The 22,659-nt window shown below is 36.5% G+C and overlaps 1 protein-coding gene and 1 long non-coding RNA gene across 2 annotated transcripts; both read right to left on the bottom strand.

Annotated features, from left to right (window-relative positions):
- Window positions 1–3,901: 3,901 nt before the first annotated feature.
- LOC117334601 lies at window positions 3,902–18,937 on the bottom strand. Its single transcript, XM_033894297.1, has 6 exons — window positions 18,317–18,937; window positions 11,967–12,212; window positions 6,025–6,240; window positions 5,189–5,257; window positions 4,744–4,962; window positions 3,902–4,489 (listed from the first exon to the last, which is right to left on the bottom strand). The coding sequence occupies exons 1-6, from the start codon at window positions 18,504–18,506 to the stop codon at window positions 4,287–4,289; spliced, it is 1,143 nt and encodes a 380-aa protein (XP_033750188.1). The 5' UTR covers window positions 18,507–18,937; the 3' UTR covers window positions 3,902–4,286.
- Window positions 18,938–21,581: 2,644 nt separating this feature from the next.
- Window positions 21,582–22,456, bottom strand: LOC117335135. The gene is made up of 2 exons (XR_004534295.1): window positions 22,055–22,456; window positions 21,582–21,715 (listed from the first exon to the last, which is right to left on the bottom strand). It is a non-coding gene; the product is annotated as an uncharacterized LOC117335135 (long non-coding RNA).
- Window positions 22,457–22,659: the final 203 nt, after the last annotated feature.

Here is a 22,659-nt window from a genome sequence, read left to right as displayed (position 1 = left end):
TGATAACTTTCGACCACCCATCTTGTTTTAGTGATACACCTGTCTGCGTTTACCATCATGTTGACTCTGTCCAGGTTTGAGAAATGTCGGCATGTGAGTCTCGTATCCCTCGTCTAATAGTTTGCTCAAAATGTCTCGGAAACCCCTGTCTACCATTACCTGATCATCTTCCTCTAGGGTACCTGACAGACTTTGTAATGAGGTAAGTATCTTGTCAGTGATTTTGGCGTCATTATCACTACCAAGAAATGGGCCGACAGTGTCTAGAACGTAACCGTTGGGGAACACAATACTCATAAACTTCACGTAGTTGCGTTTTTTGTGACCGCAGTAACTTTTCCGCTGAAACTCATGTTCTTCACTTTTGCCGATATGTATGTACCATCCAATATTACAGTGACGTTGTTGCCGAATAATGTTTTTGTGAAAGCTGTATTGTGATCCAACACTTGCGCCCTAGACACGTGATCCGGACCAAGATGTGTGGGAACTACGGCTTGATTTAGAGCATCTGTAACGATCTGGAAAATTCTGCTGACGCTCGATTTGTGAATGCGGAAAAGAGAAGCCAACTGAGTGAAAGATATGTCTGTTTTGAGTTTAACCCACAACAGCAGAAGGACATTCTTAGATGACAATGATTTTGTACCAGTAATATGTTCGGAACATGCATCGTGTATTTGATTGAATTGATTACAATCCCGGCCTGTCCAGGCTTGGCAATCTTCATCATCCATGTTGTCGAAGTTTAATACAAGCGGTGACAAGTTATTGGACATGTTCTGTATGATTTTGAGTAAATCGTTGATAACAGCTGGTGACTTGGTGGCTAAGTGATTAACAAGTTTATCCCTCCCTGTCAAAACCGGCTCAATGTCAGGACTGATATCCTTACCAAGAAGATGACTTGAACACACCCTGGAATTCTGAGGCATGTACAGTTTATGTTTGATAAGCAGCTGGTGTCTTGCTTTCTCACTGATGCAGCTAGAACTCTTCATGTTGTAAGTTCGACAAATGCTACATTTTCTGTTCGAAGAAGGGGCATAGTATAAATCATCTACAGAAAGATACCCGTCCAGAGTGTCAGATTCGTCAACAGAATCATCATTGTCTACGGAAGCTTTTTCCGTTCCGGTTCATTGGCATTCCCGGATGCAGGACGTTTCTTGAGGTATCTGAGGAAGCATTTTGGACACATCTTTGCTTCTGTTGATTCAGAAAGTATGACGCCTTCAGAAAGGAGAACATCCTTCATCCAGTCCTGAATTTTTCGCGGATTTTTACCATCGCCAACCTGGTTGTACTTGAACTTAACTTTACATCCCAACCCAACGCAAGAGTTCTCCATTTTCCTATTTGAGACAAAGACAACTTTACTACAGAATAACTGAACTAAATAGAATTGTAAAACGTAACAGCAATTATAACAACACGCCGAGCACCATTCGCGATGAGTAGTCAAAAGACCAAGTGGCAAAGGGAACTTTTGTGTGGCACACCCCAACGGAGCAGAAGCTTTGAAGAAGTACTGAAGACGAAGATGGTCAAGTGAGAAAAATGAGAAAAAAACATAATACATTGCCATGGACATTGTATCAAATCATTTTCATAATAAATTGATACGTTGTATTATTGTGTACGACAAGGACCACTTGTATCGCCCGTGCATTTTTTCCACATGCATTTTTCAACATTGAATTACTGCCCTTATCCAGTGATTCGGCACGACTTCCTTTTGCTGGTATACAGAGGGATAGTCAGATATGTTTTTAAAACACTAACATCGATAGTACTCGCATATTATCGTGCCGAATTTGCCGCTTGATTTTAAAAATGATATTTTGAATTTGATGAAAATTTTCGAATTTTGGTTTTCTACGTCATCTTGTACTAAACTCGTTTGTTTTTTCATGGTCAACTGTTTATCATTTTTAACTACAATGTATGTACAATACCTAGTCGTGAGAAAACCTCTCAGTGACAAACAGAAATACCACTTATGGGTCTGTGAAAAACACAGGTATGCTTGTAAACGAAAAAGTGAAGTACAAATGTAGATGGCGCTATGGGCGCGCTTTTGGGTCAAGTGGAAAATAACATCTTGTTCCATATGTATTTTTCATAGCTTTACTGGAAAATATAGTCGATTTCAAGAAATCGCTGTGGGCGGTTCTGCAACAGCACCTTTGTCGCGCACCTCCGGACACATCAGCAAATCCGTATTTTTTTCCGTTTTCGTCTTTTTTCTTGGTCATTTATAATACACCTAGACGTTTAAAACAGGAGTCGTGTGTAAGCGTCTCGTTGATTCCGATGAATAATAATAAAAATGGATGACGAGATATAAGTCCACAGCTTAATAGATAATACAAGAAACCGTCTTCGGGGTATTTGATAGTAAGTGTATATAGGGGGCAGCTGCACAAATGTCTGACACGGCCATAGATGCTAACGGTGATGAAACATTTTGCGATTTATTCATCAAGCAGCGCAGCATCTGACATGCCATTCGATAATCTGGAGAAGATTAAAATATCAGCTACGCCTTTGAAACTTGAATTGATAGAAAAATCTTATAACACCATTGCTCTGTCTGTGTGTGCAGCGTTGAAATGTAAATTTGTTGTAATATAATAGTCAGTATTGTTTTCCTTCAGGCGGTCTATCTTCCAGGATGTATGCAATTTCGCTTTGAGATCTAGTAGTAGTATTGCGATTTAATGTAATGTGGCCAAGAGTAATTATTATTGTTCATTTACTTCCTCTGTTCTGTTAAGGTTTAGTTTAAACATATTTACACAAAATGACATTAGAATGAACATAAAGTGATTTTATTTTTGAAAATGTTAGTTTAAGAAGAGTAGAGATAGGGTGATAATTAGAGGGAAATGGAGGAAGATAATTTAGAAGTCTCCTTCGTTTACAATTTAATTTACAATTTTTGAAGAATAATAATTAATCATTTTTATCAAGAAAGTTTAAAAGTATTGTTTTAAGACAGAGTGAGTGATCTTTCTCGACTCAGCTGACAATTTTTTGACGTTACAATTTTCCATACTTTCAGGTGTTCAATGTTCATTCTATCTCGTGCCATGTTTTGCTTTCACTATTGTCTTTCCTTTCCTTCTGATATATCCGTTTCGCAAATGCCATATGAATCGAGAAAGATCAAAGACGCTGTCGATAGTTATATATATATATATATCATTGAAGGGACATATTTGACTAAAGGAAGAGAAAGAGAGCTGATAGGGAGGGAGTGATAGAGGGAGAAGACTAGTGCGGAGGGATATACAGAAATCAATACCTGTTTGTATCACGATTATATTGCTGAGTGTGCAGACATATTTTTTCGTTTTTTCCTTTAATAAATCAGGACTAATCCCCCGACTGCCATGTAATAGTAGTTGCAGGTCTAGTGGGATGAACTCATTTAACTCGCGATACCATTTTTCTGTTTAAGTATGATATTACTCATGTTGTACATTACACTGCATTACATGATTGGAAAATGTAGCTCAATGATATTTTATGGCTATTTCATATAAGTTATCATTGTGGGGTGGATGGAAAATTGGTTATTTGAGTCAACTATTCAATATTTCACATTTGTTGTGAATTCTTCAAAAACATCCTCTCATTCACCAATATTCTACTTTTTTATACGGTATCTTTTATTTTTTTTTATAAATGACACAAGCATAATTTAATCCAGAAACAGTATATCCATAAATAGCTGTTGGATTTTTAAAAATGTAAATTATTGTTTTTTAGTTATTTGTGCATGAAATCTGGATTAATATACAAGTTAAAAAAAATATATATCATTGGCACGACATCAGGACCCTTCGCCTCTTAAAATCTCTAAATGAAATTTCCGGCAAAAAAAAATATATTAAAATCGCTCCCTTGCTCCCTTTTATTTTTCCAATTTCCCAAAGAACAACTCATCAATTTGGCGTGGCCCAAAGATCAAAGGCAACGTCATGTTCCGTTAAACATGTAGATGTTATACATTACACGTGTATAAGTGTAATTTCAACTCCTTATTATAGTTCGTTATACATATCAGGATAGATTAAAGAAAGTTGAAATAAATAGTTCCGTTTTAAACACTTTCGGTGTGAACACTGTTGTTGACTATTTTCACAAAAAAATAGCTGTACTCCCTGTTTGTACAGAGCGAACATTTGCACTAAATCTGCTGTAAGATTTAAGGTTGAGGTTTATTTGTGCATGTACATTCATCATTTCCATTGCTAATTTATTTCCAGTTTGGTGCATCACTCGTCCTCAAAACTGTCAGACAGGTATGGGGCGACACGGTAAAGGCAGAAGTATATAATCATAGGGACTGTGAGGAAAATAACCAGAAATATCCACTCTATAACAACAACGGCACAAGTCATGAAAAACTCCACTTCACATAGGGTGTTCTCCCATGACGGCCCCACCCAGTAATGTCGGTATACCAGCAAGGTCGTGCCTGTAAAATAACATATATTCTGTATGAGGAATCAATAAATCAGTCCATAAAAATGTAATGAACAATACAAATTTATGTTACAAAATGTTGGTATGATACAGTATGATGCATACATTTTGAAGGCATAGGAAGCTAAATTTCAAACACGCTTGTTACATTTATTTATAATTTATAGAAAACTATTGAGGCTATACACGTATTACAAAGCGAAAAGCAAGTGTTCGTTGACAAACTCTCAATCATTAAGATATTACCGATGATTGTCGAAGCTATTCGGCACGTGAGAGCGACGATGAAGAAAGCCGGACTCTCTTTCTGCGCCTCCTCCTTCTTTGACTCGTTTACACACCCACCGATACGCTTGTTCCACGCCATAATGACAGTGGGGAAGAAAAAAACTGACAACAAGCCGTTGATAAGGACATACACCGACATCATCAACTCGTCCCGGCAGTGGATAAAACACAGCACTCCTGTCAAATACAATTCACCCATGTATCAATAAACACGTGTTTACAACAACCAAGGTACTGTTTACTGAGCCTTTTCATGCAGGATACTTATGCATTGTGTTGATGGTGAGTGTACACAATGTCGACTAAAGAAAGACAGAATCAGAGCTGAAGACCTATCAACGTATTTAAAACAAACATCTTCATTCTAAATCGAATAGTGACGCACATGATGAATATTACATACCCAAACATGTGATAAACATGCCTAAAGCCACGTTGACGAACAAAAACGGCGTACTCGTGATTCTGCAACCTACAAGGTAAATTAGATAAGTATAAACTGATTTTTACAGTACCCCTCAAATATCTCTAGATAGGGATAGGGTGTGAAGTGGAATATTCCAACAAAAATTGGTAGGATATGACGAAGAACATTCGAATCTATGTGAGGACAAAGACTTGAAAATATCAGTAAGACATGAATGCCCCTCGCTCTTATGCAAACATGTATCTAACTTTGTACACAATATTCATTCTTATTTCAGATGTTCAAACGTGACATTTGTCACTTGATTTCAGGCAGATGACCACCAGGCTCTGATCAGGTGAAGATTGTGAATATAAACCTTTTAATGTGAATGTGAACAGTTGATATTGCTACTAGCTATATAAACATACATCAACTTTGGTTTATCATTGGACATTTTCGAGCATAGGATCTAGACCAAAATCTTTAAAAGCCAAGTTACGAAGACACTGTCACCGTCGGAGAAAGACATCACAGGCGAGACCAAACACAAATTCTGAAATGGTTCGTATTAGTCTCCTCTAACGATAGCATACACTTGTTTTCTGTATCGGAGATAGTTGGGATAAGGTGCACTTGTGAAATAGCCATTTTCGGTCTACTTCGTCTACTTTGATATTGTCCCTGTCAAAAATGTTTTCAGTGCTACCAGATGAAAATGGATCTATACATTTGACTTAGATGTTATGACCGTTAGTGATGGCAATATCTAAGACATGCATTTTATAGGTAACACATCGTTGGATCCTTAGCATCATGTCTTATTTACATACACATGCAATACTTGTGACGGACATGTCCACCAAGTCTGGACCGGAAGCTGATAAAGTCATTCTGGCTACCTTCCCAGCTCTTGAAGAGAAGTGACCGAAACGACTGACTCATGATACTGTCCTGACGTGACATAACAGGCTGTGGAGTTCCCATGGTAGGTTGACCGGAGGTTGCACTGGTGACGCTTTCTTCCTCCAGCCTAACAGACTCGCCTCCTATACATGACAAGATGATTGAAAGTGAAAAATTGTCAATGATTGCATTATTATTGGCACTGTTTAGCTCCAAATAATGTCTGGTGAACATGCATCACGAATTGAAGTGCAGATTAAAACAAAATGAAAATTACGTGTTTTCCAAAACAAAAAACAAAAAAACATGTACAATTCATAATTAATACCTGCGTGCTAGGGCATTACGTGTACATTTGTATACAACATTACATGGATATATATAGCATTGACAGATAAAACTTTGACAATGTTGTGACATTACCACATTATCAAACTCTTTTTATCAACTCTTTCCGTACTTTGTGTTCTTTCCGGAATCCGTACCGGAAGTAGTTATTAGGTTCGCCCCCAGAAGTTTAAACAAAATGGCAGACTACATATGCATTTTTGTTGTGTTGTTTTTCCATATAGAAACAGAAAGGTCAGTGGTATCTGTGTACATTTAATAAAATAAGATATAGATGTCAGATTGAACACACTGAAACGTCATAGACTCTGATAACTAAGATGTAAATGTAGCAAGCCGTCATATTACATTAACAACATATTGAGAAAATATCACCTATTACTCTAATCGAAAAACATGTAACACAAACAAAATAAAAACGAATTTTTGAATGGGGGGGGGGGGGGGGGGGGGGGGGGGGGGGGGGGGGGAGAGAGAATGAGCTTGAAATTATGTCGACTATAGTCGACAACGTGGAAGAGGGAGGACATTGTTATGTCGACTATAGTCATACATGCCATACCTCCCGGCGTGAGACAAAATCTTCCTTATTTTCAAGTCATTTATTTCCTCCCGGGAGGAGAGCCTAAATTCCCGTATTTTAAAATTCCCTGCGGTATTTTTGTTGACGCCATTTTTGTTTACAATTCAGTAGTTTTTCTCGCGAGATTTAATGAGATTCGGCTAAATTTAGAGATCCATCTGTTCGAGTGATCACTCAATCAAAATTGCGCCTGTTGGACATGGCTTTCACACGAAGCTCTGGCTAGTGTATATTAGTCGACAACGGTACTGAAAAAGTTAAAGGATAAAGAACATTCAATCTGAAATCTGAAAATCAAATAAATTCCAAGGAACGAATATGTAGCACGAGATGAAGTCATTTCCCTTTGTGTCGAATTATGTAGAGCTCGACATGGTTCCTGATTATGACTCGGACAACTTTCGTATTCTATTGAATATATATGAATGTATATATATGCCAGACAATAATTTGATGATTGTAAGTTGCTACAGGAAAATATTTAATTCAGTGTTAAATACATGTAACAGGCTATTGCAATGGTCAAAATCGTATCATACTAATCAGGTGACACTAAAGGAAGGTCACAGAAAGAATGAAGTGTAGTGAGGGGGCGAAAACTCTGTTTCAGCACAGTTTTCATCAAAATCGCTCAATATCTAAATTGCGGCCAAGAAGAAGAATTGTTCATATGGCAAAAAAGACCATAAGGTTGAATTTGCAGGCCCCTTATACACCTACATATCAAATTAAATCGAAAAATATCTAAATTTCGACCAATCAGAGACCAGGAACTGGAGACCATTTTTTAAAATGTTAAAGTGAGGTTACAAGAGTAGCCGGTGTTCCTTAATTTACGTAGCTACATATCAAATTTCATCAAATCAGACAATATATTTAATAGGACCAATAAGAGGCCCGGAAATGGCGGCCATTTCGCTAAATACGGAAGTGAGGTTATGAGAGTGACTGGTGTCCCATGATGTACCTACCAAATTTCATTGAAATTAGACGATATCTAAATTTTGACCAATTAGAGGTTAGTAAACGGCGGCCATTTTGTTAAAAAGTTAAAGTGATGTGTCGAGAGTAATAGTGTCCCATTATGCACTTGTATCATTATCAAATTTCATCAATATCTAAATTTAGACCAATCAGAGGCCAATTAATGGCGGCCATTTTCTTTAAATGTGGATGTGAGGTTTCAAGAGTTACTGGTGTCCATAGATGTACTTCCATACCGAATTTCATCCAAGTCGGACAATATCTAAATTTTGACCAATCAGAACCCAGGGAATGGCAACCATATTGTTAAAATGTGAAAATGAGGTTCGAGGGACCGGGGTCCCATGATGTACCAATCAGAGGCAATGGCGGCATTTTTGTAAAGAAAGTTAAAGTGAGGTTACAAGACATACAACTCGTAAGCTTCCAGTATGTCTACTGGCAATGTCATACGTGTTTATTAACGTTTAGGGACAGGCAGCGTTTAAATACCGGTATGTTCTATTTATTTTCTTTATTGTTTGTTTGTTTAATGCATTACTGTTTCGTTACCTGATGGATGTTTATGTTTTGATATCTTCGACGATCAGCTCATGATTAGAGACTTGTATAACTAAATTATATATATATATGATGAAAGACTTATATTACAAAAGTATATAGATCTTTGATCTGAGACTTATATCACTAAAGTATATAGATGCCTGATCAGCGATTTTATATAACTTAAGTATACAGATCTGTAATCAAAAACTTATATCACTTAAGTATATATACCTCTGATCGGAGACTTATATAACTAGAGTGTATATATTTCTGATCAGAAACTTATATAACTAAAGTAAATCTTTTCAGCTTTGGGTATCAAAGGTCAAGGTTACTTACGAGGGCTGATTGATAATTTGTGAGCCTCATATTGGGGTATTTCTTTTGCTAAACATATTGCATTATATTTTCAACATAATACTCTTCAGTATCTATACACTTTTGCCAGCGATGTTAAAGGGCCTCAGTGCCACTTTTATAGAACTTCTTTTCTTGGTTGTGCAGAAAGTCAATGTTAGGGTTAGAATTAAGGTGCCTGAAATAGCTGTTTTCAGTATTGGAAAAGGATGAAAGTCTGATGGAGCGTGTATAAGGCGGATGCTCAATCCATTTAAAGCCTCAATCGCGAACGGCAGCCATGGCAATGACAGACTTTTTCACCCTAACCGATTTTGTCCATTTTGCAAAAGCCGCCTGTCTTTTTTACTTTAGAGTGCTACCTCGTCGATATAAACTAAACAAATGAGACCAGTCCTTGGATACACAACCAGAGAATAACAAATAGAAAATCAGTTTATGCACTGTGTTTCGAAATTGGTTGGGCTGATTACACGCGGATTTTATCTAGTGCTTCCTGGAAAAAAAACAGCATGTCTGCTACAAATTTTGAAGTCAAGTGGTCAATGGGTCATACTAAGCCAAAATTATTTCGCCCTGGCACCAGGATTGGACATTCTGACAGCTGTATTTCTGAATATTAAGGCCAGGGGAAACTCGGGCGATATAGTTCACTGCAATCAGTTTAATGAGCTAATCTACTCTTCCTTATTAAGTATTTCTTCAAAGGCAGTCATGTCTCTATCACTGTTACTGTATACATGTAGATAGAGAAAAAAATAGTTAATCTAATGCACTATATTTTTTATTTATGTTGGGTTGATTACACTCAGACGTTATCCATGTAATGTTTTTATAAAAGCACTTAATTGCTTTAACTAGAATGTGTTTGCTACATGTATACCTACTCACTGTTTCTTTTAAATCTTCAGTGTATATATGGCCGGTAGGTACCCTGTAAATATTTAAATTAAATCTGGTCTGATAATGCTTTTGTATCAACTTATAACAGGTGAGAACAACCTAATAGTTCTGAAATACTTCGCATGACCAATTTATACAACAGTGGTACACAAATATCAAGAATTCTCCCGGGACCAAATAGACGCAATATTTTAAAATCAATTTGAATTTAAAAAGACATCCTACCAGACACAACCGAAACGACAGATAAACTATTTCTATTTTTAGAACTAATAACCTACTGTTATGACTGTGTTTTTTCCCTTTTCCTGATTGGCCAATTCTAAACATTTTCACCTTGCTCAAATATTATATCGACCCCGAATCCGAGCTACAGGGTAATATAACAATCCAACAACTCGAGTTTGTATCCAAATACAGTAACAAGAGACTTTCTCACAATCCGTGACGTCATAAATGTATGGTCACATATACATGTATGTATGTACTGCCAGACAGGGTTAAATAGACTGAATTCGTAAATGTTTACGTTTTGTTGAATTTTAAGCAATATTGAATATCGAAGTTTAAATTTTTTGCTGATTTAGTGTTAATTATTGTCATTTCTTCAGTCGGTCACTATTACCTATGACATGTCATGAGAATAATTCTGTCATGTTAAAATGTTGTCATATAATAAAGCAGTTATCGACCTTTTTTTCGAAAATCATATTTCCTTCGGCCTCGGAAAATATCACTTTTTTCAAGTTGATAAATCATTGCATTCACCTGAAAACAGGTCGATAATTGTATATTATAATACGGCTTGAATGTTGCCTAATTTCCATTGGCCAATTTCCAGTTTTCCTCATAGGACGTCGATCTTTGCCTGCAATCACGCAACATGTTACTTTGGCAGCCAACAGCCAATCAGAATGTTGGAAACAAGCGATACCTCGTCATCACTTAGTTTACACTTTGGCAGACGAGATACAATGTTTCGCTACAATAAACGAAGAGGAATTACAAGATATTTTTATGAAAAGGGACTTGCTGAACAACCGGGAAATACTTCAGGTGCAACAAAACTATTCCGCAATATCTAAGTGGCATTAAAGGGCCAGAGGTCAGTCTGCATGTCGACTTTGAAAACTTTAGTCATCATGATATGGACTGGAACCATGGGATCTTTTATGCATTTGTTTCAGTTGGCCGTATTAAAAAAAAACAGCTATTGCATTTTGTGTTCGGTGTACGGTGACACGAGATTATGCGGCCTCGATGTGCAAACTCTTGACCAGGTCCGTATAGTCTCGTGTACACCTAAACAAAAATAAATAATGGTATAATATTATTTCATTACACGATGCGTGTATTTGCAATGGATTATACTATATATGACCTTCTTCATACAATAGTGTGTCAGGGTTTGCGAATACAATATTGAATCATTGTAACCTCATTACTTGTTGATTTGATTTACCACAAAGCGTTGTCCCTTCATGACCTTCGGGGATATCATGCAAGAAAGGAAACATTATCTACGTTTTGGTATATGCAGATTCGCTCTTACTCTTAATGTTGGATTCACGAAAATGGTTGCTTTCCACGGGTCCTTTTAAAATAACAACATATGACTACATCTGTATAGCATAATGTAATGTGTAGTACATCTACAAAACCTTTGTGTACTACCGCTTTAGCAGATTCGAAGTTTTCATCAACTCCTTGAAACGCCCTTGCGAAAGGACTGACCTACTATGTTTCTCTGCACTAAGACGCTATGGCCTTTTCTATATTGAATCGACATTGTTGGACAAACTGAACTTAACTGAGTTTGTCCATCGGTAGCCTCCTATGTTCAGTTTACTTAAGGGTCCTGACAACTGATCCTGACCTTAACACTGTTAAAAATATTGGCCTTTACCCGTTGGCCTATATGAATACTGAACATACTTTAACGTTTGATGTCATTGTATGCACACATACAAATGTAACATGTCTTGCATGAACGAACTCGAGTCAAATTAAATTAATTAATTTCGGATTCGGCTTTTGACATCAATTGGTTATAGACGGGTGATATCTTATCAAATGCTATAACCAGATTCATTTAAAAGTCTTAAAGTGACCTATGTAACAGGCTGTGATAGGTCAATATATACCTACCTAATGACGACGTGCTGGTCGGGGATCTCGGTATGACGTCACTAATGGAAGTAGGGGACCGGTGCAGGGCGAATCTAGCTTTACCGCCATTGTCGAACAATTCGTCAAATGAGGGGAAATCCCAAAATGGCTGCGAGGTGGAAGAAAGCGAGATATTCCGGGAAAAGCGACTCCATCGACTGTTGGAACGAGGTTGCCATGACTGTGTGGTGGAGCATCCATCCTCTTCAGACTTAACGCCGCTGTCTACAAGAGATGAATCGACAAAACTCACAAATAAACCTCGACCCGATTGGTTAGGCCAAAAATATATTTCATTTCAATATCAGCTGTAATATTTATTGCACCTACAGTAATTTATGTTTGCTTTGAGTAAAAGCGGCGGTCATTTAGATACTTGTTTAATTTTAGATCACGTCATTGATAAGTGTAATGTACCATAGTTTTTACCTGTATTGTGTCAAACGTGTGTTATCTGTATTGTTACCTGTAAAGGATTGCGTCTTATTATGTGGGCTCATTCATGCGTATATATACCGCTGGCCGTGGAGAGCAGACCAGCGACCAGCGAGTAAGATTCAGGTGAGCGAGACAATAGAGCTAAGCACTCGGTGACGTGAGGAAAACCACCGGACCGGAACGGCAGAGGGTTGACGTCGGCGGGTGGGCACGGGTTGTCGCCAGATACGCCGTAGGGGCGTTTGGGAACGCCAGGGCCTCATGTAGGGTCCTCCTCATGGCACCGAGTGTCAGTAACTATTATAACGCCGGGCCAGAATACTGTCCGGTACCCACATAATAGGACGCACTATTCCTAGACGCTGTTGTTTAAATATGCTGTCTATGTAAATAAATGTTAGTAACTGTCAGTTGAGTGTTGGGTATTTTGTCGCACTACAGACTCTAAAAGTACACAACGTCACCTTACCCTAGAACCCGGAAGGACAACGGTGAAGGAGGACGAAAGAAACGAACCGTTACAATAAGCACTGATTTTGTACCACGTGACCTGGACCTGAGATAAATGATTTTTCTTGTGTTACTGTATAATGCAGCGTATCACTCTTCTATATTTACCGAAGTAGAACCGAGGCTGAGTATTGCTACATTGGCAAGCTTATCTCGTTATAACAAGATGGCATACGAGACAGATATTTCGTTGTCACAAGATAGTTGCTTAGTAATAACGAGATAAAAATGCAATTGTCTTAATATAGTTATTTACCGATATAAGTATATCACTTGTGCTGTCCTTGCCGGAAAAAGATATGCCACTTGATCTGACATACCACTAATATAATGGTGATATACTAGTATATTCATGATTCATGTAAACACAACAAATCAAAATCTGGTATGTCTTGGCCCAAATTACCGGTAAATGCACAGAAAATAAAACAAAATCCAAACAATTTGGAGTATCGAGATGTCCATACCTGTACAACAATGTAGCTATATATGTTCCAAGCATGGTTGTAATTACAGAATTAGTTAGAAACCAAGAGGATATCTAACTGTGTCTTCAGAAATACCACATATATTTCACGAGCCTGGCTAATATTTCGATATTTTTCACGAGTTCGTAGCACGAGTTAACAAAATCAAAACATTAGCCATACGAGTGAAATACATTTGGTACATGTATTACTGAAGACACTGTTAGATATTCTGTTTATTACATGGTATTTACATTTGTCTGGCATTGTCACTATATAGTCTTTTTGAGATCTCTGGCGTTGATGTACGTTTAGTTGCCACCCATCACGCGCTACACTTATCAGCGTATTAATACAACACAAACCAGAACTACAATATCCAGGATAATTCTGTTTAACGACTAATTATTTTATCTACATTATTTGTTATAAAAAATATGCCATTTGCGCATTACGTTGATAATAAAATGATTAACAAAACTGAGTGTTTTTTTTTAATTTTCCATGTACTATTTTGTTTGACAAAAAACACGCGACCATGTTCCGGCTGTTCCAACGACTGACAAAAAAGCTGCTGACTGTCGATAAGGCGGGAATTCTGAATTTTAAATATGAATTATAGCATTTAAAAATGAAAAAAGTTAAAGGAATGTAAATATAAGCGTTGAACTGTTTTTGTATGGTATTTATGATCTATTTGAATGCCAGAGCTTTGCAAGCAAATAAATCATAATGTGCTAACGCAAATTATGTTTTTGTTTTTGTTTTTGTTTTTGTTTTTGCAAAGCTCTGGCATTCAAATAGATCATAAATACCATACAAAAACAGTTAAATGCTTAATTAAAGCAAAATGTACCGATGTAGACCAATCTCCCCCAGAATTCATTGCGGTCCCCTGTCAACGGCTTACAAATATATTTCATAAGGGAAATTTGTATTTTCCTATATTTTCCTTGTGAAACCAAAAGTCAAAATCATGTTGAATTTATGTATGTTTTTCTATTTCGAACATGGATGTTTAAAAGTTCATTATTAAATTCTTTATGAATTTAGACATTTCATATAAGAAATAGAGTTGTAAATCTTATCACTTCGTAAATATGTACAGGTTAGTTAAATACCCACTATACCAGATTATACTGACGTGTTGAAATATTTACAAGGTTAGCTTTTTGAACAAAAAATTGTCATGTCTACCCTTTGTATCATAAATTGACTTGTAGTTTGTCGTAAAATAATTCTGTTTGACCTAGTAATTTAAATGACATTTCATGGTCAGGCAGACAGTTGGCATCTGTCACTTTCTATGCTCAACAGGTAAACAAGGTTTTGTAATTCATAACCTAATTGTCATTATAGTGCAATAGGTATTGCCAAAACATTACCTACACATTAGGTACATGTATAGTGTCGCGTTAGGGTCCGTACACACGCGGTCGGCCTGCGCATTCCCGTAAGGGTCACCAGTCCCATCTTATTTACAAAACAAGAGAAAATCTAAAACATATCCATGGACTGATCAGTCAAATTGTAAGAAAAGAATTCACTTCGGAGCGGCTGAGTTTCACGTTTAAGGAATTGTTAAAGTCGATCTGCACTTTCGGACAGAAGAATAAAGCGAACACAACTAAAATTAACTGTTTCCAATTATCCTTTTAGGTGAGGACATTTTCTTTTTCTTAGTACGATTAAATTCATATTTTTTTGTAGACATATATTTTGTGTGTAGTTTCTATTCATCGCACTATGTATTGCTAGTTGAAAATCAATATTTTCTGCAAGAACCATCTTTGTATTTTAGAAACTGTTATATTAAGCTGATATTTTTTATGTCGAATTTTTCAAAGCCTTAAAAGTTATTTTCATTTATGAGTATGCTTTAATTGCGACTGAAACTTTACATTTCAGTTAAGTTAATTTTTTTGGCCGTTAGCTCATTATTTCAAAAAAATATATATGTCTATGTAATTACAATGATTAGGTTAACCCATATTGATTTACCTTGAGTTAGCTCCCCTTTATTCATGACGTACTATTTTGAACTGTTTGGTTTGTTTTTGTTTAACGTCCTATTAACAGCCAGGGTCATTTAAGGACGTGCCAGGTTTTGGAGGTGGAGGAAAGCCGGAGTACCCGGAGAAAAACCACCGGCTACGGTCAGTACCTGGCAACTGCCCCACGTAGGTTTCGAACTCGCAACCCAGAGGTGGATGGCTAGTGATAAAGTGTCGGTACACCTTAACCACTCGGCCACCGCGGCCCCAAACTGTAAATAGACATCCTTGCCAAAGTTACAGGTAAAATCATTAATTTTGGTAACATGTTTGAATGTCATGCATTTGATCCTGGGTGATGTTAAACAGGTAGTTGTTCGTTGCACCTAACAAATAATTGTGGAGTCCGGAAAGTCTGATTGATCGCTGTTGGGCAAACTTTCCCGTTCAACATTTTGACACAACATGGTCAGTCATTTTACATTATATACAAATATAAGTTTACCTTGCTTTGCTTTAGCCCTGTACTAGAATTCAGATAGATGGAATGGATGACTTACATTTAAAAAAAAAAGTTGAATGCTAATTTGCTATCGTTTCTTTATTAATTTTCACTTTTCACATTTAAACCTTGATTTGTAGAGGAAGATTACTTTGTTAAAAATTTAATTGGAAAATAACTATATTTGGACTTAGATTTTATGAACAGGAAGTACTCTGAGTTAGAGCAAACCTGATCTTCATATTATTCATTATGAATTGTTTTGATTTTAATGTTTGATTCAAATAAAGGATAGGGCTTAAGACAGAAGATCTTTTAGTAGATCATTTGCATGATTTTGAATATATTTGTATTTGTATTATGAAAGTATGAAACTTTTGTCTTCGTCATTCATCCTCACATATCAAGCTAATTCATATATTTCATTTTAATTCCAAATGTCATTATTTAATTAATCAGAATTGTATTTCCCGTTGTATCAGACATTGTATTGTGCTAAAATTATTTCATTGTCTGTATATTTGATGAAATTGTATGCACTTTCGGACAAAAGAATAAAGCGAACACAGCTGAAATTAGCTGTCTTCAATTATCTTGTCATGAAGACAAACGTCAAATCGTGACGCTTTGTAATTTTTCTTGCATGACGACGTCATATAATGACGGAGAGCTATATATGCAAATCTTAATTGTCCCCAGTGTCTTTTGTAAGCAGTGTTCTGATTCGTCAAATCAGCAAAAAAGTGATATTTTACTGGTGAAAGATAGCACTGTTATAGAATGAATGATTTTCGATATTTCACTGGATACAAATGTAATAAATCTCGTAATATTAGATGTTAGTATGAGTACAGTACATACAAACTCAGTGTTGAGAATTCCATTATTTGTTACATATTGTAAGTAAATTTTCACGAAGAAGTGCACATTCGGGTCTGTATGAGATATGAAATATTTGGAAAATATCTGTCTCACAGACAAGGATTTACAGGTCACTTTACCCGCATGAAATATTCAGCACCGATGTTTAACAGTAAAATGTGATAACTTTGTATATGTTCATCTGTAGTGAATCAATGTACTGTTCGTATTGCTAAGACAAATAATTATCAATGTCTCGCAAGCGTACGATTGATTGTGTCCCCAAGTCAAACAATATGTTTTAATGCATTTTCTCAGACTTATTATGAGCTAGCATTTGATTATGTTCAATGTATCACGGTGAAAAGTACATTTTCATAACAGGTATCAAAATTCCCATTTCGAGTTTTAAATACATTACTGTATTATTCATTATTAGAATGACTGACTTATACTGATAATTACGGAAGCCGAATAGGACCAATGAAAAAAATTAACTCAGTTGGTATCATTAAAAAATCAATAAAAAATCTCGTATATACGAGATTATTTCTCGTCATAACGAGATTATTTCTCGTAATAACGAGTTTCTATTTTTTATTTATTTTTTAATGATACCAACTGAGTTAATTTTTTTCATTGGTCCTATTCGGCTTCCGTAGATAATAGGACTTATTTCAAGTTAAGAATTTTGCATCAGCCACTTTACCGAAACAGACTATAGCCTTACCTGTAATCAACACTACCAGCGGGAAGACACTGTTACTGGAGTCTACAATGTAATACGTGTACCGTGACGATCGGCGACTATACAATTAATGTAAGTCTCACCGTCGTCCTTGTTTCTTGATTCGGGCCCATATCTAGATTATAAACCTGGACCACGTACATCGCTTCTTAATTCATCTAGTCATTTTATATAACTTGCACGCTGTGATATTATCGTGTTTTTGTTATAATTTTCATTGTATTTTACTTCTGTTTAGAAATAGCTCTACATAGCCTACATTGTATGTTCTTAATCGTGTTGTATCATGTATCTTGAGTTTACGAACACTAGAATTCACAAATAAGTATCGCGACGGCAACTATAAACCGAGTATATACTGCGTATATGTGGCTTTTGTTATGTTAAATGTCAGAATAAAAGTTATATTGTTCGGAACCCTGTCCTATAAACATACGTTGATCATAAATACCCTTTTGTTAGCGGTATCCTGTCATCAGAGAAGAGGGGGTGGGGTATAAGGGACGATTTCACATTTTCGATATAATATTAAGTATATACATACATATATATTCTTTAAATATCTTCGTTACCATGACGTGTAAGGCCATGAATTACCAACATTGTTAGGTAGTACCGGAAACCTAGTGTTGACCGTCATGTGTTTTCTCATTAATTACATCGGCGATAAGCTTAGCTGTAGTGCCTAATTCCGTGATGATATTTATTGTTTTCTCCTACTATATATGCATCTACGAATTTGCAGATATGATAAAAATTGACACACATTATTAAAATGTCCGATAGATGACAAATTATTGTACAATTACCTTCGGATTCAGCCTTTTTCCGGGTGATTATCAGTGAAGGTCTTTTATGGCTACTGCCGTTATTCTGGAAGGTTGCTGACGACGTTACTTCCTCTAGTGTTGGGGCTGGTCCCTCCCCCGGCCGACTGAGCACTGCCTCCTCATCTGGCTGATAGAATACAACTGTACTGAGCTTCCGTGTTTTATCCATGACAGATATGTTACACGACCGTCCAGAGTAATTCCATACTAATTTGATGACGAGCTATGTTTTTCATTTCACATTTCCATAATATTAAGTTGATGTTTCTTGTGTCGTCGCTCACATGTACATGTTAAAAAGTTGTATCACCTAGGTAAATTTCGACAGTGATTCACAGGCGTTTAAAATACAGGTTGTAATTTTAAATACAACAGCGTCAGTGGAGCGTGGCCACGCTATATCATTTATACCTGTAGCAACGTAGACACGTACCTTGATCAGGACTAGATATCTCGTAAGAATGTCCTTATGTAATGCTGCCTATGTGTCCTAGATCTAGATAGCCTCTGGCCGTGTAAATGAATAATCTCCACGGATTAATTTACTTAATTATGCAATTTATGTCTAATGTACAATCGTGTTCTTAGGTCAGCTTCAAGAACTCCTCCATACTGGATTATCCAGTTTGTAAATAAAGAAGTCAAAATGTGTCTTTCTCTTTAAAACGAAAACAAGTTTGACAAAACATGTGCACACACGCACACACTCACATTGTACTACAATATCATTCTGACCGGTGAAATTTGACCTTTTGACCCTTGTATATCGGTCTTACCTTAAACCCTATACTTTATAGACAACGGAAGTGTAAAACGTACATAATTTATCTAGCTGCCGCCAATGTTAACAGCTATATACATCCCTGGAAGCAACCCCACATGATTTACGTGTGATATAGGATCTTCGACTCGAGTAAAAGGAATAACAGATATGATACGTATCCATAAGCAAACAAAAATAGCCTCACGGAATAGAAGCATATCTAGGGATTTATAGATCAATTCCAATGAAGTGCTTAATTGTATGATATCCAGGTACCGATGTTCATTATCTACGCATGTCTAGAATTATTGAACAAGTTATTTGCAGTGAGTTGTTTTTGATCTGTACATTATAACAGAGACATATATAGATATATGTCTCTGATTATAACCGCATAGTGATAAGGTCAATGTTGACTGTTGGGTATCTTTGTGATATATTTTTCGGGTAGGGTCATTGTTCCAAATCTATTTCGCCAAGAGTAGGATTAGGGCTTATATATCTGGATCTCTGGATGACCAGTTGTTTGATACCCGTCTAACACCAAATGCTCTAGTATGTTTATGTATGTTATGATGTTGAATAGAAATGATGAATAAATCACAAACTGTCGTTTTTTTCTATTAATATAACGACCTTTTCAGTCCAATGAATGTGCTAGTTCATTTCATTGTTTCAACCGGAGACTTGTATATCAGAGATCTGAAGCATGGGTAAGTCTCGCTACATCACGCATGTCCCTTTTGTTAACTGGAGCGGGAGCTTTGTGTCGCGAGATTTGGCTGTGAGCCTGCACCTAACACTGAACCTAGTGTTAAATCAAGGCTCAGATCGTCCACCGACACAGTGACGGGCCGCAAATACTGTAAATAATAATAATTACTTCTGTCTTCAGATGAATTTTACCTAAAATCGCCGGGTGTAACAAAACAAAAAATCAAAGTTTTGACTGTCATATATAGTTTGTGACGTTAAAACAGTTTCGGGACAGATAATATTTTTACGATGACAAAAATATCACAAACATGAACATACATAAACCGACCGTGGGATCTTTCTCCTAATATTTTTTTCTGTGCATATTATTCCTGTTTTGATTTTCCTGAAAAGTTTGACATTTTATGTTTCTTAATGATTACTTGATAAAGGGACATATAAGATATGCATGTCCCTGCTTGATGATACCGCTGATAAAAATAGCGTTTGATACCTCCTGAAATTGGCTACAGACAATTATACAAATATCAGATTATCAGGAACATGTGTGAATTTGCTTGTGTACTCCTTTTTTTTTAAAATTTCAATATATGTTTTTAACAATGGTTATATCAAGTTCAATAAAGTGCTACATATATGTATACGTGACTTAAGCCACCAGTGGCTTCTGCAATGTAAACAACTGGTTCAAACAACAACTACTTGAGTTGTTACATTAACATTAATATGCTGTTAGACAGGTGTTTGGTAGGTTTTGCATTGATGTTGTATTCTCCTGAAAAGAAATATATCATTAATGGCTTCGTGTGTATCAACAGTGAAATGTCTATGTTTGCACAGGTAAACATTTGTTTTTATATTATTTCTATGATTTTAATCATTCCTAAATTAAAATAATTACAACACAGAGCAACACGTTTGGTTAGGCACTCATTGTAATTTGAGACACAGATACTGAAAAAGGGGATGTTCTAGGCACCTGATGGCACCATGTAATCGACGATTATTGATGAAATACTATTTTTATAATAACATAACTATTTACTATTTAAAGTATAGCAATTTATATAAAAGGGGGGGGGGGGGGGGGGGGGGGGGGCTTTTGTCCTACACTCATATATGTGCATGCTATAATGTCATATGTGCATTGCTCTACCCGAACTGACTTGTATTATTTTTGTATGCTTGTAATTGTATTATGTCCATGAGATGTAATTCTAAAGATTGATAAAGAATTGAACAACCCCCAACCCCAACCCCAACCCAACCCTAACCCCTCCGGCCACACCCCCAGCCGAGTGTAGTACAACATATATATACATATGTGTGTGACTCAATAAGGAAAATGAATAGTATGGATCAAACTACTAGTTACTAGGAGCCAACAGAGTAGAACGTAGTAACGATGCTTGGTATAAAAACTTGCCCATATTACTCAATTCTTTAACATAATCCGTTGATAGGGGATAGTATGTTGTTTTGAGTGGCTATACTAGCGATTGGAACATGACATTCGGTTTGAACTCGAGACCGACAGGTCGAGAGTTTTTACCAAATTTCATGTTCTTATCACCAGTTGCAAAACAACTTACTATCCCCATTTTATCCAATGACGCCTCGGTTTTACTTTGATCTTTTGTTGGCGTTATATTGCATACTATGTGATATTTCAAATATCACATGGCATTTTTGATTGGTCCATGCCTCAGTCTTGAGGCGGGGCCAATTTCAAATGTGGGCGTGACAAATGAACAAAGACAGGAAAACATTTTAAACAAAATTTAATGAAATACGAGTGCCGTTTAGAAATGTTCTTTGTTGTCTTCTTTCTTCACCTTGTATGCATACAGCCGTGCTGCGATGTTCCATCCTGTCCATATTGAGTTGTTAATCAAAACCTGACGAAACGGAATATAAAGCCCTGTTGAGTATATTTTAACAGATCAGTAAAAAAACGCATTCATGATTACATATAAAATTTCAGTCATTTAAAAAAAATGGTTATACAGATTACGCCAAATGTAACCATACATTTTCGTTGCACAAAAATCTTATCATAAACAAAATAGTGATGAAAATGATAACAGGACGAGTAGATAAAAATACCGATTAACCGATTCATCGATGTATTTAAACAATTTCATGGACTTTGAAAGATTCGTGACATCGTGAACGTCGAAATTTACGAAAAATATTTCATTTCACAATTTGTTCAAACAATATGATTTTAGACTTACCTGCTTGGTAAAGGGAAGTAGCGCAGGTCCTCTTTCCGGAGCAGTTACTGTTTGTGTAATTTCCCTCGAATCCTGCAGTCTTTCACATGTTTTTCACATTACCATTCAGTTTATTTACAACAATTGGTTACGTTAATTCCTTGGTATCAAATAATCCAATGTCACTAGCTACAGTGTCACTATCTTCCAGTTCATACTCATACTTGGTCGGTAAACACATCGACATCAATGATCAGTTCATGATCCGCCATGGTTGACAGTCTCACTAGAAATGAATGGACTACTGTGACAGAATGAAACGTGTCAGAAATTGGCGGGAAACATATCACAGTGACAGGTTTTGATCAATTTTATAGCTCCACCCCTAGGCACGTGGGTGACAAAACCTCGGCTGTCATTGGATAAAACTGATACAAAATGGGTACTCGTGACGTATCGCATATATATCACACTCGTGCTACGCACGAAACATTGTTTTACATCGCTACAAGTACGCTGTTAAGTACTCCGTGACCCCGGCTAATGACGTGTCATACTGTGGCGAATTGACCAATCAGAAAGAAGCTTTCAAAGTCGGTCAATTGGCCACGCCCATACTGGCGAGA

Source organism: Pecten maximus, chromosome 9 (assembly GCF_902652985.1).
Source record: "Pecten maximus chromosome 9, xPecMax1.1, whole genome shotgun sequence".
Lineage (NCBI taxonomy): Eukaryota > Metazoa > Mollusca > Bivalvia > Pectinida > Pectinidae > Pecten > Pecten maximus.
Note: the sequence above shows the minus strand (reverse complement) of the source record. Positions and strands in the feature narration are given on the sequence as shown.

What these genes read in the sequence shown, in the direction of transcription:
- LOC117334601 (XM_033894297.1), bottom strand. Translation starts at nt 18,506, where the DNA reads ATGGATAAAACACGGAAGCTCAGTACAGTTGTATTCTATCAGCCAGAT. An exon ending in CCGTCACAAGTATTGCATGT is followed by an intron (nt 5,258 to 6,024) that starts GTATGTAAATAA and finishes TTTACCTTGTAG; the next exon opens with GTTGCAGAATCACGAGTACG. An exon ending in CATGTTTATCACATGTTTGG is followed by an intron (nt 4,963 to 5,188) that starts GTATGTAATATT and finishes TGTATTTGACAG; the next exon opens with GAGTGCTGTGTTTTATCCAC.